The sequence below is a fragment of the Gadus macrocephalus genome, chromosome 21 (genome assembly GCF_031168955.1).
Source record: "Gadus macrocephalus chromosome 21, ASM3116895v1".
Lineage (NCBI taxonomy): Eukaryota > Metazoa > Chordata > Actinopteri > Gadiformes > Gadidae > Gadus > Gadus macrocephalus.
This window is the reverse complement of record NC_082402.1, coordinates 6,744,134-6,758,082: the sequence shown is the minus strand read 5'-3', so window position 1 is coordinate 6,758,082 and position 13,949 is coordinate 6,744,134. Positions and strand designations below refer to the sequence as shown.

General features: G+C 38.7%; 1 protein-coding gene across 1 annotated transcript; it reads right to left on the bottom strand.

Moving 5' to 3' along the window:
- Positions 1–6,149: 6,149 nt before the first annotated feature.
- Positions 6,150–12,105, bottom strand: stx7l (syntaxin 7-like). Its single transcript, XM_060041276.1, has 10 exons — positions 11,994–12,105; positions 11,128–11,221; positions 10,947–11,016; positions 10,418–10,508; positions 9,828–9,965; positions 9,170–9,216; positions 8,905–8,995; positions 8,464–8,536; positions 7,787–7,869; positions 6,150–7,407 (listed from the first exon to the last, which is right to left on the bottom strand). Exons 2-10 carry the CDS (start codon positions 11,210–11,212, stop codon positions 7,312–7,314), a joined length of 774 nt encoding a protein of 257 aa, XP_059897259.1. The 5' UTR covers positions 11,213–11,221; positions 11,994–12,105; the 3' UTR covers positions 6,150–7,311.
- Between the last annotated feature and the right edge of the window lie 1,844 nt (positions 12,106–13,949).

The following is a 13,949-nucleotide window of genomic DNA, read 5'->3' as shown; positions in this document are numbered from 1 at the left end:
CTGTTGTTTTTTATTGGTCGTCATGAAAAAAAACATAAGGGGTAACACTGTTGTTTTTTATTGGTAGTCATGAAAAAAAACATAAGGGGCAACACTGTCGTTTTTTGTTGGTCGTCCTGAAAAAAAACATAAGGGGTAACACTGTAGTTTTTTATTGGTCGTCAAGAAAAAAAACATACACATACACTGTTGTTTGGTAGTCATGAAAAAAAACATAAGGGGCAACACTGATGTTTTTTATTGGTCGTCATGAAGAAAAACATAAGGGGTAACACTGTCGTTTTTTGTTGGTCGTCCTGAAAAAAAACATAAGGGGTAACACTGTAGTTTTTTATTGGTCGTCAAGAAAAAAAACATACACATACACTGTTGTTTTTTATTGGTCGTCATGAAAAAAAACACAAGGGGCAACACTGTTGTTTTTTATTGGTAGTCATGAAAAAAAACAAAAGGGGTAACACTGTTGTTTTTTTATTTGTCGTCATGAAAAATAACATAAGGGGTAACACTGTTGTTTTTTATTGGTAGTCATGAAAAAAAACATAAGGGGTAACACTGTTGTTTTTTTATTTGTCGTCATGAAAAATAACATAAGGGGTAACACTGTTGTTTTTTATTGGTCGTCATGAAAAAAAACATAAGGGGTAACACTGTTGTCTTTGTCAAATAGAATATTAGGGGTAACACTATCGTATTTTATTGGTCGTCATGAAAAACAACATAAGGAGTAACACTGTTGTATTTCATTGGTCGTCATGAAAAAAAACATAAGGGGTAACACAGTTGTTTTTTAATGCTCGTCATGAAAAAAAACACAAGGGGTAACACTGTTGTTTTTTATTGGTAGTCATGAAAAAAAACATAGGGGGTAACACTGTTGTTTTTTTATTTGTCGTCATGAAAAATAACATAAGGGGTAACACTGTTGTTTTTTATTGGTCGTCATGAAAAAAAACATAAGGGGTAACACTGTTGTCCTTGTCAAATAAAACATAAGGGGTAACACTGTTGTTTTTCATCAGTAATCATGGGAAAAAAACATAAGGGGTAACATTGTCGTTTTTATCAAAAGATTTGTAAAGGGTAACACTGTCGTTCTTTATCTGTCGTCATGAAAAACCCATAAGGGGTAACACTGTCAAAATGTATTGAATAAAACATAGGGGGTAACACTGTCATTTTTACCAAATGAAACATGAGGGGTGACACTGTCGTCTTTCTTTGGTCATCATGAAAAAAAACATAAGGGGTAACACTGTCGTTTTTTATTGGTCGTCATGAAAAAAAACATAAGGGGCAACACTGATGTTTTTTATTGGTCGTCATGAATAAAAACATAAGGGGTAACACTGTTGTTTTTTATTGGTCGTCATGAAAAAAAACATAAGGGGTAACACTGTTGTCTTTGTCAAATAGAATATAAGGGGTAACACTGTCGTATTTTATTGGTCGTCATGAAAAAAAAACATATTTGAAAAAAAAAAAAAGTGTCCTTGTCAAATAAAACATAAGGGGTAACACTGTTGTTTTTCATCAGTAATCATGGGAAAAAAACATAAGGGGTAACATTGTCGTTTTTATCAAAAGATTCGTAAAGGGTAACACTGTCGTTCTTTATCTGTCGTCATGAAAAACCCATAAGGGGTAACACTGTCAAAATGTATTGAATAAAACATAGGGGGTAACACTGTCATTTTTACCAAATGAAACATAAGGGGTGACACTGTCGTCTTTCTTTGGTCATCATGAAAAAAAACATAAAGGGTAACACTGTCGTTTTTTATTGGTCGTCATGAAAAAAAACATAAGGGGCAACACTGATGTTTTTTATTGGTCGTCATGAAGAAAAACATAAAGGGTAACACTGTCGTTTTTTGTTGGTCGTCCTGAAAAAAAACATAAGGGGTAACACTGTAGTTTTTTATTGGTCGTCAAGAAAAAAAACATACACATACACTGTTGTTTTTTATTGGTCGTCATGATGTGGCATCCCGCCCCGTAAGCCTCGGCACGGACCTGCCAGAGGGTTGGTCCTGGACGGCGTGTACCGCCGTCACCCAGCAGATGGCGGCCGAGAGCAGCCCTTTCGGCACCCCAATCAGGGTGATTGGGGGACACCTGGCCGAAAGCTGAGGAGGCGCTATAAAAGGACTGACATTTGGATAGCACGGCACGGGAGAGCAAGGAAGAAGGTGGCGCTCTGGTGAGAGAGAGCCTGGAGGCCCACGGAGGCCCTAGAGACCGCGTCTCCTTCCTTCTTTGAAATAAGTTGATTGTTAATAAATGCCTGAAATGGCTTATACTTCACACCAAAGTGTCGTTCATCCTTGGAACATAAGGGGTAACACTGTTGTTTTTTATTGGTCGTCATGAATAAAAACATAAGGGGTAACACTGTTGTTTTTTATTGGTCGTCATGAAAAAAAACATAAGGGGTAACACTGTTGTTTTTTATTGGTCGTCATGAAAAAAAACATACGGGGTAACACTGTTGTTTTTTTATTGGTCGTCATGAAAAATAACATAAGGGGTAACACTGTTGTTTTTTATTGGTCGTCATGTAAAAAAACATAAGGGGTAACACTGTTGGTTTTTATTGGTCGTAATGAAAAAAATAAAAGGGGTAACACTGTTGTTTTTTATTGGTCGTCATGAATAAAAACATAAGGGGTAATACTGTTGTTTTTTTATTGGTCGTCATGAAAAATAACATAAGTGGTAACACTGTTGTTTTTTAATGGTCGTCATGTAACAAAACATAAGGGGCAACACTGTTGTTTTTTATTGGTCGTAATGAAAAAAAACATAAGGGGTAACAATGTTGTTTTTTATTGGTCGTCATGAATAAAAACATAAGGGGTAACACTGTAGTTTTTTATTGGTCGTCAAGAAAAAAAACATAAGGGGTAACACTGTTGTTTTTTTATTTGTCGTCATGAAAAATAACATAAGGGGTAACACTGTTGTTTTTTATTGGTCGTCATGAAAAAAAACATAAGGGGTAACACTGTTGTATGTTATTGGTCGTCATGAAAAAAAAACATAATGAAAAAAAAATGAAAAAAAACGGTTGTTTTTTTATTGGTCGTCATGAAGAAAAACATAAGGGGTAACACTGTCATGTATAACCTCAGACATTATCACTTTACAAATCTCAGTGGGAAGTGGTGAGAGCTGTGAGCTTACCCCCTGGAGACCGGGGTTCAAGTCCGGTTGATGTCCTCTGTTGGAAGGCTCTTATTTCTATTTCAGGCGAATTCTAAAGTCAAGTATAACCATTGTGATGACTTCATTCGGTGTCTTGATGGTGCATTGATAAGTTTGGAGGGTAACAGTCTAAACAGCTCAGGATCGGATCGCCGCAAAAAAGTCAACACTGTTGTTATTTATTGGTCAACATGGAAAAAACATGAGGGGTAACTGTCGTTTGTTATCGGCCGTCATGAAATGAACATAAGGGGTAACACTGTCGATATTCATCAAATAAAACATAGGGGGTAACACTGTCGTTTTTATCAAATGAAACATGAGGGGTGACACTGTTGTTTTTTATTGGTCTAAATTAACAAAAACATAAGGGGTAACAGTGTTGTTTTTTATTGGTCGTCATGAAAAATAACATAAGGGGTAACACTGTTGTTTTTTATTGGTCGTCATGAAGAAAAACATAAGGGGTAACACTGTCATATATAACCTCAGACATTATCAAATTACAAATCTCAGTGGGAAGTGGAGAGAGCTGTGAGCTAACCCCCTGTAGGAGTAACACTACAGGGGGTTGATGTCCGGACTTCAACCGGACATCAACCGGTTGAAGTCCGGTTGATGTCCTCTGTTGGAAGACTCTTATTTCTATTTCAGGCGAATTCTAAAGTCAAATATAACCATTGTGATGACTTTATTCGGTGTCTCGATGGTGCATTGATAAGTTCGGAGGTTAACACTCCAAACAGCTCAGGTTCGGATCCCGGCAATAACGTAGACACTGTCGTTTTTATCAAATGAAACATGAGGGGTGACACTGTCGTTTTTCTTTGGTCGTCATGAAAAAAACCATAAGGGGTAACACTGTCGATATTTATCAATTAGTACATAGGGGGTAACACTGTCGTTTTTATGAAATGAAACATGAGGGGTGACACTGTCGTTTTTCTTTGGTCATCATGAAAAAACCCATAAGGTGCAACACTGTTGTTTTTTATTGGTCGTCATGAAAAAAAAACACAAGGGGCAACACTGTTGTTTTTTATTGGTCGTCATGAAAAAAAACATAAGGGATAACACTGTTGTTTTTTTATTGGTCGTCGTGGTAAAAAACATAAGGGGTAACACTGTTGTTTTTTATTGGTTGTCATGAAAAAAAACATAAGGGGTAACACTGTTGTTTTTTATTGGTAGTGATGAAAAAAACATAAGGGGTAACACTGTTGTCTTTGTCAAATAAAATATAAGGGGTAACACAGTTGTATTTTATTGGTCGTCATGAAAAAATATATATTTTGAAAAAAAGAAAAAAGGTGTCCTAAAATATAAGGGTTGTTTTTCATCAGTCATCATGGGAAAAAAACATAAGGGCTAACACTGTCGTTTTTATCAAATGAAACCTAAAGGGTAACACTGTATAGAATAGAATAGAATAGAAACACGCACGCACACACGCGCACACGCACACACACACACTCTTGCACCTCCAGACGAACTCAGCCGGAAGAAGCAAGCCAGGGTCGACTTAAAATTAAATCAAAGCGCCAAACTTATTATTTCATAGTACTTTCTGGGGAGATTATTTAAAAAATATATAAATATATATAAAAAAATATATATATTCTATTTTTTATATATTTCCTTTTTTTTCCTTTTCATTTTGTTTTCTTTTTTTCTTGTGAGAGTATTGACTTGCCCCTAATGACCAGTCGCCACTGTTCATTCTGACCTGGGACATTTAGAATTGTCGGTCCTCCTCATTTTTTTCTTGTCATTGACCGGTAATAACCGAAAACGGAAACTCTGCTATAAACCGGCCTAACTTTCACCGTCAACACCGAACCCCTTCTTCTTCGCACGGCTGTCAACATCCGAAACATACGCTAGTTAGATTTTCTCAAACAGCAGTTTCAAGTACGGGTAGCATAGAACTAACGTTAGCCAAGTGGGGGCTCCATGATTGCTAAATCTAATGAGAGAGGTAAAATTGCCATTAAGGAAGGAAAGCATAGTATGCCTTGCGACTGTGCTTCACAGTATGCCTTTCGAAACACCTCGTGATTGGTCGATGAAACGCTACCAGGAACGCCTAAAGGGCGTTCTTGTGTCATGACGGAAACGCCCAAGCCTGCAGCTGGACCCTTCTCTTATTTTTGGGCGGGTCAGGCTCGCGGTAAAGTTATTGCAACCAAACCCCCCCCCCCCACACACACACACACTCACTAATGACGTCAATCCAGACCCAGCTGCTTCGTCCCACTGATCTCACATCACAGAGGGACACACAGCGCGGTCATATTTTAGTCACGTGGGTTATTCTTAAAATTAGCAAGCTTTTCATTTGTTAAAAGTTAAGTTACTGTAAAAATATTAATTTTCCAATCGATTTGGAATTGGGCTTAAATAAACAATTACCTATGTAGCTAGCCATATTTTGTTGAGCGCTGCAAGCTGTGGTCAGCTATTATTATTCTTAACCTTTGCTCTTTTTTTTCTGCATATCAGATCACTCAAACTAAATATCTATTTTTAAATTTTCAAATTGCTTGAAAATTCAAGTTGATAATAGTTATTCCCAGGGAATATTTGCTCTGGGCCATCATATCAACGTTTCTCCTGTGCCATCATATTAATGGTTGTTGGCCCAGTCAATTCTGATCGATTTTCACTGGTGAAGTTAACTCCCATGATCCCATATTTAATCAGGCTTCATCAAACTACGTCTTTTACTATTGATTTGATTGAGACCCCTTGCGGCAGATATAACATGAACCTTTGAATCTGTATAGCTGAAAAGTATATTGTGTGCCTATAACATAGTTCTTTAATAATCAAATGGCTGGATGAAAGGCTGAAAATAAACTAAATTGTATTGCTGTAAACAATACAGCCAAATCAGGCCTCTCCCGATGTTGCTCTCTACAAACACACTCGAGAAAAAGCGGTAATTTGGCACATGCAGGTTTTTAATAGTATAGGGGTAAAGGCACATACATCAGAATGATTGTTACATGAAACCATGTCGCTTTAACTATCTCATTTGTTTATAAGCTTGAGTATTCAGTTTACTGTATTTGTACAAATCTAAATAATTCCATTTTGACTTAAGGTGCAGCCTGTATGATAAAGAGACATCTAGTGGTGAGAATGCAGATTACACCAAACTGAATATCCCCCTCCGTGTTGGAGAAGCTATGGTGGCCTGTACTGGCCTGTGAGGTGGCACTAAGTACATAAAAATCACGTCAACTTTAGGTTATCGTTTACAAGGAAGATAGAGATCATGATAAAAAATTTAAAATGTTTCCTCTCTAGAGCCATTTGTCCGTTCTGGGCTACTGTAGAAACATGGCGGTGCAATATGGTGATGTAACATGGCGGGCCCCTGGAAGAGCCACTCCCTTTGTAGATTTAAAGGGCGCATTATAAGTGTCATTTTCATGGGTTTACACACTAATGAATAGCAAAGATGCCACTCAATCCCACACACGGCATACAATAATGGCAATCAAGGAACTCGCCCCATCTCAGACTAGTTTTAAAAACTAGAAACGTGTTCCAACAGAATTTCCAGAAGTTACTGTCATTGTGTTTTAATAAAGTTTTTCCCCCATAAATTCTTAAACTAAAGAAACAAAAATGAAATGTCCGGCGGAAAGACTCTTGATGTATTTACATATCATCTTTCCCAGGCAGCGAATCTAAAATCTAGACAGATATAGACACAGAACAACAATGTTTAAAATCAGTGCATTCATATCCAAATCAACACCTTCTCATTCTGGTATACCACCTTAAATTCACGGAACACAACGTTATAACAAACTGTGATTCTGCTACAAAAAAGAAATGAGGGAGTTCAACCAGGATTATTGTTAGATAAAACATCAAATGTAAAATAAAGATTCCCCACTTTGGATACATAAATAAAATTGTTCCAGATTTTTTACAAACGAAAAATAATCAACCCCACTCCGACCTTAAGCTCTTCTTAGCCTCGGCCAATGAGAAAGAAGGAGGCGGGCCATCCTCGTGTAACTCCTCCCACAATGAGGACAGCTCAAACAGCCATGGTGAAGGAGCAGCAGAAGAAGATGAAGAAAGCCTTCATTTTCGCAGAGAGCCCCAAATGATCAGTCCGATAACGACCGCTACAACGGCCAACACAATCACCAGGATGCAAATCTTCTTCCGGGAGCTCCGCTAGAAAAAGATAACAACACCGCTGGGTTAGTTTGACCATTGTGTTAACTCTCTCCCAATCTAAATAAAGCAGAAGAATGTTTTGATCATAAATCGACTCCCACTTAAAAAAAGGTATCTATTTGGGTAAATTATTCTATAAGGCGGTTTATCTATAGTAATAACAAAAATAATAATATATTGTGTTCACATAGCTTTTTTGACTGAATTTCAGAGCATTAAAACAATGAAAACATACATCTGTACTCTGCAATTGCTAGGAATGAATGTTTAAGTTCCCTGAAACGACTTTTTCCTAAACTCAAGTAAATAGCCTCCGTTCTGGGTCCTCCGGGAAGGTCTGATACAGCTGTAATTGGTACTTTATTGAATGACTTACCTGATATTCTGCAGCGCGGGCCAACTGTTGGGTGGCACTCTGGACACTGAGATCAGCCGTCTCCACATTGGCCTCTATGCTGTCTGCAACACACACACACACACACACACACACACACACACACACACACACACACACACACACACACACACACACACACACACACACACACACACACACACACACACACACACACACACACACACTTTTATAGGCTAGTCTGAAGAAGGAGTACATGCATGCATAATTACACACGCCAATGCAACAAATTATTATTTCTTCTCGATAAAGTTACATGTAAGTATATGCTAATTGTTTTCTTATATTCCAACCTATTAAATATCAGAATACAAAACAGAATTAATTATTGCATACGCACAATCTATTAGTTTAGCATTTCTGAAACTCGCATATCATATAAAAGGACTTCAACACATTAATGTATTAGCTTTTTTAATTTAATATTATTATTTTTCTCTTTAAGATTGGCTCATCACATTGTCTAAACATTCTGCAGTCTCCAAAAAAAGTAATGACCAGATACATTATGCATCTCCAGATTTAACTAACAGCTAGTGGCCCCTGGTGGCTGGTTAGTTCATAGCATGCACACATTACGACATGGTATACGCATACAGATAATCCACAGGAGGTACAAAGTTCTGTAGTGCACTCACCTATCATATCTCCTTGTTCATGGACCATCAGCCCCAGATCTTTGAAGATGTCATTGATATCCACAATGTCAGACTGGGATGAAAAATATCAATAGGTTTTTACTATTTACAGTTTACAGTGTATTGGTCATTCATAGATGTGACATCTATAAAGTCAAACTGATGGATACAATGCAAATACAAACTTGAAATGAGAATCATAACATTAATACTTTTTTTTCTAGTGGACTGAGGAAAGTTTTGGAACCCGAGTACGTTTATGTTTCTGTACGGTCTGTGTTGTTTCAAAACGGTGCGTCAAGATGGATGCCCAAACCTACTGAATATACCTAAGGGTACGAATAATTTAACCTGAACCTAACCCTGGGGTTTCAAGGTAAGTGTTCTGGGTTATGGTACAACGACCCACAGCCTCTAGCAGACGCTGTCTGGCTGCAGTACCTCTAGCGCCCTGATGGCAGTCTCTCGCTCCTGGATCAACCTCAGGTCATCTTCAGTGATGGCCTCTTCCTGAGCCTGGGTTTGGAAGTCACTGGGATTAAAAAGAGAAGAATACATTAAGAAATTAACCAAAAATGATAACTCAAAAGTAAGCAGAGACGGAGGGAGCACAACAATTATAGTTTATTTGAAATAGTACTAACAAACGGGAAACCTAAGTTGTATTAAAGGAATGCTAGTAAAGAACCAGTTATTGTGAACTGACCTCTGCTGAAGAGGTCCAACTCCATAGCTGTCCTCCTGTGGTTCTACCTATGTGGGATCGGAGCGTGGAAAGGTTGTTATGGGAATAATAATCCGTTGTTAGTGGACAACAGTGTCCCACAAGGGACGAAACAAACAACACGTTAGTCAAGGATGCAGTCATTCATTTCAATAGTTTGATAAACAAATGAGATGTTCAGGGATATTGAGTTGCAATGTTTGAAAATGCAAAGCTATTTGTATCAGTTGAGAACAAAAATCACAGGGACTAATGTTCGTACAGTTCCATTAAGTCGATAACATATCTTGGGAAAACAAAATGGCTGTATCAAGCATGGAGCTACTGTTCACACAAGTCACCATTACCAAACGCAGGACGGCAGGCCGACAAAGCTGGAAGACCATGCTTGAAGGTCACCGAGCATGATATGTGACTTTGGACCACAGGTCGGAATTTAAGCTTCGGCCCAAGGCCACATCAGGCCTTCTCTGTTTTAACCCATCTTCCCTGGCTGTAAAAAGGCACCAAAGCCCATAAAAACTAAAAATGAACACAAAAAAACAATCTAAAAAACACTAAAACTTGATAGTTAATTAAAATAAATACATAAACTGAACAGTTAGTCCTAGCGGTAGACAGGTGCATGCTGGTTACTCACTGAAATCCTGGAGCTAGCTCGGACCCTCTCCACAAACTCCCTCTCTTTGTCCGCCGCTTCTCTCTGGGTGTTCTGGAAGTGGTTGAGTGAGCTGGAGAAATCGTTCAACAGACGTTCTTTCTGGAGTTTCCTTTGTCGCTAGGGTTAAGAATAAAAAGAAAAACATTGAAGTTTGAATGTGGAGTTGTGGACCAAGCTGTTGCAGCTGGCATATATCAACAGCAATAAGTTTACTAAATAGTTTTAATTATAGGGGAACAGCTTTTTCGATTGCCATATATCGCATATCCACAGGCAACCATCTGTTTAAAAGCTAGCTATTTCACCCTGAAACAGGGGGACTTAATCAACCAAGGAATCCTAAAGTGGGCCTAGACTCAGACTTAATACATTCGAAAACACTGAAGTGTATTTTTTAAAAAGGGCAATACGATCTCAGTCTACTAATCGTATACAATTGTTGCCTTTCAAATTCAGACCACAGGATCGGGTTTAATCCTTAACTGGACATTTAACACCAGCATCGTAAGGGACATTAAATGGCAGGTTTTAAGTGAAACATGGTATTTGAGGAGAACCACTTTAACTACCTGATCAGTGCCGGCAGGAAGTGCGCTGAATGCTTTCATCAATCGATCCGTCTCCTTGGCTAACAGGTTGCCCTCCTTCCGTTTCTGCTGCCTGGGGGCCCAACAAATTATGAACATAGCATTTGAGGTGTAATATGAGTTCATATCTGTTAAAAAAACAAAAACTAATTGGCCTCTACTGACAAACAAGCGTGTGCGCACACACATACACACACACACAATGAAACCACATCCAGATGCGTGCATGTCATTTCTGCAATGGGAAATATTTCAAAGTAAATACAGAATATTAGGATGAAATAAAACGCAATAGAGAATGGGGAAGTGAACAGCATCGAAACAAACCCAGGCACATCAATGCTATTTTTGTTTCAACCCAACACACACCTGCTGAATTGGTTGGTGTGGGCGTGTGCGTGTGTGCGTATGTATAAATATAAATCTGTGCATGCTTTGTTGAACTGTCATTCTTTTTTTGGGGGGGGGGGGGGGATTTTCATTGCAATCTTGAACAAAGCGATGCACTCACAGTATCTGCTGTAGTCTGCTGTTGTCCTGCTCTGTCCCCAGCTGGGACACCACCCTCTGGAGCTCTGAGGCTGTCGTCACAGACAAGGAGTTTCATTTTAATATTGACACAATGTATTAACTCTTGCAGTTACAAAACATGTGTAGTGTGTATTTGTGTGTGGGTTAGAGAAGGCCATTACTCAGTAGGGTGATCTTATGGATGTTGGTGCCGATGCTCTGAGCAAGAGCACTGGGCTCTGACGGGATCCCAGGACGGTAGGCCATGGTGGAGATCTGTAGGACAAGCAAACACACACAATACCTTGTCACTCTGTCTATATAGTCAGTAAGTAAAACGGACACAATGTCCTGTTCAGTACATTTAGCTGTACATGACTGACTTTCTGTAAATAAATAAAATATGGGGACCCACTGTTAATCAATAGATTAGGTAGATTTCCATACACGAAATATTAACAGAAAATTAAAAAACAGACCAATCGATCAATAAATAAACTTGACAGGTGAAGCGTTGCTCTGAGTCAAGAAGACGTAGCAGAGGATATAGCAGCCAGAGACCACAGCGCAAGCCTGTCACATATCCAGACAGGTTTACACAAATAAAGTTATGACTCTTCACAGTGACTCGGTTGGATTAGAAAGGCAAGCCTCAATTGTGAATGCAATCACATTCCCCCCCGCCCCCCATGACACGATAGCCGATGGGACGCCTAGGCGGAATAATGCGGAAATCACATTCAAAACTCAGGATCCATCTGCGACAAGGCAATTTTTATATTGAGATCAATGCAATATGTTATTTTGGTTTCATGGCTAGAGATATGACAGCACGCCCATACGCAAACAGGCCTACTGTCAGCATACACTACTAGAAACTTTCGCGATCGTGTAGAAAACTCGCAGAATCTTTCTTCACTCGTACACAACAAGCTACCGAAAAAAAGGCTCAGTTGATTACTGAGGTAAATCTATAGTTAATGTCACGAACACATCTATCGATCCAGTGGAAATGCAGTGTTTGAGTGGAGGTTTGCGTTTGCTTTACCTGTCTTCAGGACTTCCAGCAGCGACACATTTCCTGTATTCGCTACTCCGGGTCACATGATGTCTTGCGATGAAAAATATTAGCAGTTTTTTGCAAAAAAATCATAAAAAATAACTAGTTCCTTATATAATAACTTGAATACAGAGGCAACCATTTCACCTTAAATGTAATATCGTGAAAAAAAATAAGTAAATTAAAAAAGGCACGATTTCTCTTTCTATACGTATTTCTATAAGTTTATTTCAGTGGATGTATTTGAAATGTTTGAAACTACAAAACAGGCTGCACTAAGCATATGGCAAACTAATAACACTTAAATACTTTAAATACAAACAAACATGGGAATTTATGTGCAAATGTACACATTTTACCTAGGCCAAATGCAAAATGGAATACCTTCTTTCAAATAAATGTGTATGTATGTATGTATGTATGTATGTATGTATGTATGTATGTATGTATGTATGTATGTATGTATGTATGTATGTATGTATGTATGTATGTATGTATGTATGTATGTATGTATGTATGTATGTATGTATGTATGTATGTATGTATGTATGTTTGCATGATGTATGCATGCATATGAATATATATATTGATGTTTTTATATAAGAACAACATAGGCCTATTTGAATAATGCATTGATTTAATGAATATAAATGGCATTCATGAAGAGATAATATCACTGAAGCAGTGTCACAGAAGCTATAATGACAAACAATAAACTGAACTGTGGACTATTGACTAGAAAGTTGGACACTATGCTCACCATGCATACATACAACATGTTCATGTTGACAGCAAAGGTTAGACTGCTATCAGTGAAAATCATCCAGTACATTGCAAGTAGCCAGTGAGATGCTGACATCAGCAAAATTTGCCAATGGTCTTCATGTATTTAGTTTGGGTTTGTGGGGTTCACTGTCCCTCACCAGTTTTGTTTGTCAATCGAAAGGACAGCGGTGCAGAGTTCATTAAACTGTCATAACTGTATTTCAAAGCCTTTTTGTTACATAACCTTTACCCTCTGCGCAATTCTCTGTTAGATAATAATAGCTATCAGTCGATTCTGTCGATCGTGGTGTTTTCTGGGAGGCACCAGATTTACCCTGAACTTTGTTTGCCTCGCAGGCCTCTAGCCTCAATAGGACACTAACGTAGGGCAGGTTGTGCCCTCCAGTCACCTCGGACTTTGGAAAATGCTTCCCTCCACTGAGATGACTTCTACTGGTCTCCTCAGGACACTGGAGGGTGATGTTGGAACACCGGTTACCTGTAAACGTTTGCAGACAACGATGGTCATGAACTGATGCTCCATGTTTTCATGCAGGAGATCTCCTTAAGTGTGTGTGTGGTGATGGCTGGTTTAACCTGTGCACAGTGATTATTAAATGAGTCTGACTCACTCTGAACCACTCTGGTTCACTAAATTGATGTTGTTGTGTCTTCTCCAGAGATGATCTAAGGGCTAAGTCCATGTGCCTTGTCCCTACTTAGTCAGTGTGTGTCTGTGTGTGTGTGTGTGTGTGTGTGTGTGTGTGTGTGTGTGTGTGTGTGTGTATGTGCGTGCGTGCATGCGTGTGTGTATGTGTGCTTGCATCATGCGTGTCTGTGCGTGTGTGTGTGAATTTGCGTGCGCTTGTGTATAATAATAATAATAATAAATTACATTTATATAGCGCTTAATATGGTACTCTAAGACGCTTAAAACATTTGAGATTGTTCAAGACATTTGTGTATGTGTGTGCCTGCTTGTGTGTGTGTGAGTGTGTGCATTTGTGTGTGTGTGTGTGTGTGTGTGTGTGTGTGTGTGTGTGTGTGTGTGTGTGTGTGTGTGTGTGTGTGTGTGTGTGTGTGCGTGCCTGCTTGTGTGTGTGTGAGTGCATGCATGTGTGTGTTTGGGGGAGTGCCATATCCAACAGTACATAAACCCCAGTCAGGGTTCAACCCCTC

What these genes read in the sequence shown, in the direction of transcription:
- stx7l (XM_060041276.1), bottom strand. Translation starts at nt 11,212, where the DNA reads ATGGCCTACCGTCCTGGGATCCCGTCAGAGCCCAGTGCTCTTGCTCAG. An exon ending in CCATAAGATCACCCTACTGA is followed by an intron (nt 11,017 to 11,127) that starts GTAATGGCCTTC and finishes CTGTGACGACAG; the next exon opens with CCTCAGAGCTCCAGAGGGTG. An exon ending in CTGCCATCAGGGCGCTAGAG is followed by an intron (nt 8,537 to 8,904) that starts GTACTGCAGCCA and finishes TTTTCATCCCAG; the next exon opens with TCTGACATTGTGGATATCAA.